The sequence below is a fragment of the Corticium candelabrum genome, chromosome 13 (assembly GCF_963422355.1).
Source record: "Corticium candelabrum chromosome 13, ooCorCand1.1, whole genome shotgun sequence".
In the NCBI taxonomy this organism is placed as follows: domain Eukaryota; kingdom Metazoa; phylum Porifera; class Homoscleromorpha; order Homosclerophorida; family Plakinidae; genus Corticium; species Corticium candelabrum.
In genome coordinates, this window is record NC_085097.1 from 4607237 (window position 1) to 4609736 (window position 2500).

A 2500-nucleotide genomic window follows, 5' to 3' on the forward strand; every position below is an offset into this window, starting at 1 on the left:
GCGCCGTCGTGGGAGAAGTCAGGAAGACGACCACAGTCTCACTTCCCATCAGAAGGAATTCGGAGTGCGCGAGCCAAATTCGGCTGAGATCGGACTCGCCGTTTTTGAGAAACGCTCCAACAGACGGACCCACAGACAGACAGACACCTCTGCTTTATGTATATAATTAAATATATGAATCTCTGAAAAAAGAACAAAGCAAAAGAAGAGAGGTATCGGGGCTGAGAATGAAATCCCAATGAGAAAGGCTGTACGAGAAGATCTTGGAACAGCAACCGCTGAAGAGTTCAAGACGTCCGAATGTTCCTTTGTGGCAACAGGGACTGTCGCTTAGATTACTGACAAATTGTAAAGCGATATCTGTGGCTGAACGTTTGGGTAGCCTAAAACAGTGGCATGCCCGCCTGAGAAATTAAATCGATACGTTGAAAGCAGTGGAGCACATAATGGGGACGATAGCTTGGATCAACTTTCGTTATATCTTTCAAGATGCAAACGAAAGAACACACAAGGACAAGATTGTGTGTGGGTTTGTAGGTCAAGTGTGATGACGAGTAAGACAACCTTGCAACTGTGTATTAGCTAGGTTAGGCAGTCAAACTTACAGATCAAACAATCAATCTTACGGAGATTGAGAAAAATCAGTTTTTAGTGGAGTCAACTGTCAAGTGAATGGGACAAACAAGTATAGGTATAGCTAACAACCCATAATTTGTGTGTTGGTACCCTTTTTTGAACCTAACTTTTTCTATAAAATGCAAGAGAGTGCTTTCTAAATAGTAACTTTGTAGATAAACGAAGATGGTGTAATTTTCTGAACAATATATATATATATATGCATATGTAGTATACAACTCTGGACACTGCATATGCAGTATATGCAATAAAGAAGTTTAGCAGCTCAAACAGCGTGCATGGTCTGATTATTTGGTAATGCCAAATTCTTAATTAAAAATTCATTAAAACATACTAGAATACATTGTTAGAAATATAAGAATTGGAGATCCATGTTTGGTTTTTTCCTGTTTGTCAGTGTAACAATGATCAGGAAAACTCATGTCTAGGCAACAGTTTCCACATACACTGAACGCTGCGCAGCCAAATTCACTTAAGTCACCTGATGTTCTTATTACATGCTCTTAGCTATAACCTGGACGTTCTTCGGCACGCTGCGCATTTTGCTGCGTACGAGCACCGTATAATTATCATACACTTTATATATAGTATGCGCGCGCGCGCGCACACACACACACACACACACACACACACACACACACACACACACACACACACACACACACACACACACACACACTCACACACGCGCACGCACGCACACACACACACACACACACACACACACACACACGCCTCATAGTGAGGGCTTTTATTAGAACAACTTGGTACAATGTATACGTGCTTTTCTAAAGTGTGGGATATCAAACAGGGTAAAAGCTATGAAATTAAATAGAGGACTGAAGACAAAAGAATACAACTGATAGCTACAGTTTTGCCAAAAATTTTCATGTAACATGTCAGGAGCGTAGCGTGACCTCTACAAATTGAGGGTTACAATGCTAGGTGACACGTCTACTTTTAGGGACATCCCCAATTTTATTGGGTTATTTCATAAAATCAGTAGCATATCAAGACTAGAGAAAGGGATGGTGTACATACTATATTCAGCTTTGTTTCTTACACGTATTAAAGTCCACAATTTTATTAATACATATACAAATGGTGGTGGCTCTAGCCCATGCCACTCTACTCTCCCGTAGCAGTTGACACTTGAAAATGAATATTGAGAAAGCAACAAATCGAAATTGAAAATGTGGTTATGTGTAATGTCTTCTTTTCACTGTAATCCTCCAAGAAATTTCATGGCTTATTCCCCTAGATTCTGCCATGCCCTCTGCACGTGCACACGGGCTCACAACACATAGTTTGGCAGACAAAAATTACTCCACTGAATGACGGGGCTTATCAGTCCTCTAAGCTCCCTGTTTCCTATAGTATACTCCCCATTAATATAGTTACGGTATGCTGAAATTCACAGACTTTTGTTTTCTTTAGAAATTATTAAGCTACCTCTTCCTGCTACAAGAACCAATGCATTTTTCCGCTTTAAGCTAAGAAAGGAATCATTGAAGCGAGCCTGCGCACAATTTCGGCAATTTCTTACGGAGAAAGAGAAGCAAATTTTGTACGCCACAATGGTGGTGGACGATGAACACCGACTTATTTGGTGTCCTGTCAGAAAATCCGGGACAAGATCCTGGCGTAGCATAATGCTCATCCTGGCGGGATGGTTTCTGGACGTAAAGGAGGCGCTAGACCACGCCATGCACCACGACTTCCAGTATCTAACGCGCTTGAGTAAAAAGTATCACAGCAAAGCGGATATCGAGTGGAGGTTGAAGAACTACACGAAATTCATGTCGTACAGAGAGCCTCTTCAACGTGTCGTTTCCGACTACAGACAGATTAGATTGCATAAAAC

At 41.3% G+C, this 2500-nt stretch overlaps 1 protein-coding gene across 1 annotated transcript in view; it reads left to right on the plus strand.

The window, feature by feature from the left end:
• Positions 1-2500, plus strand: part of LOC134188966 (carbohydrate sulfotransferase 8-like) — an 8653-nt gene that overhangs the window by 5412 nt on the left and 741 nt on the right. Inside the window, exon 3 of the mRNA XM_062657183.1 lies at positions 2074-2500. This exon is cut by the window's right edge and continues 741 nt beyond it. Coding sequence (XP_062513167.1) covers positions 2074-2500 — 427 coding nt within the window. The remainder of the gene's footprint in view (positions 1-2073) is intronic.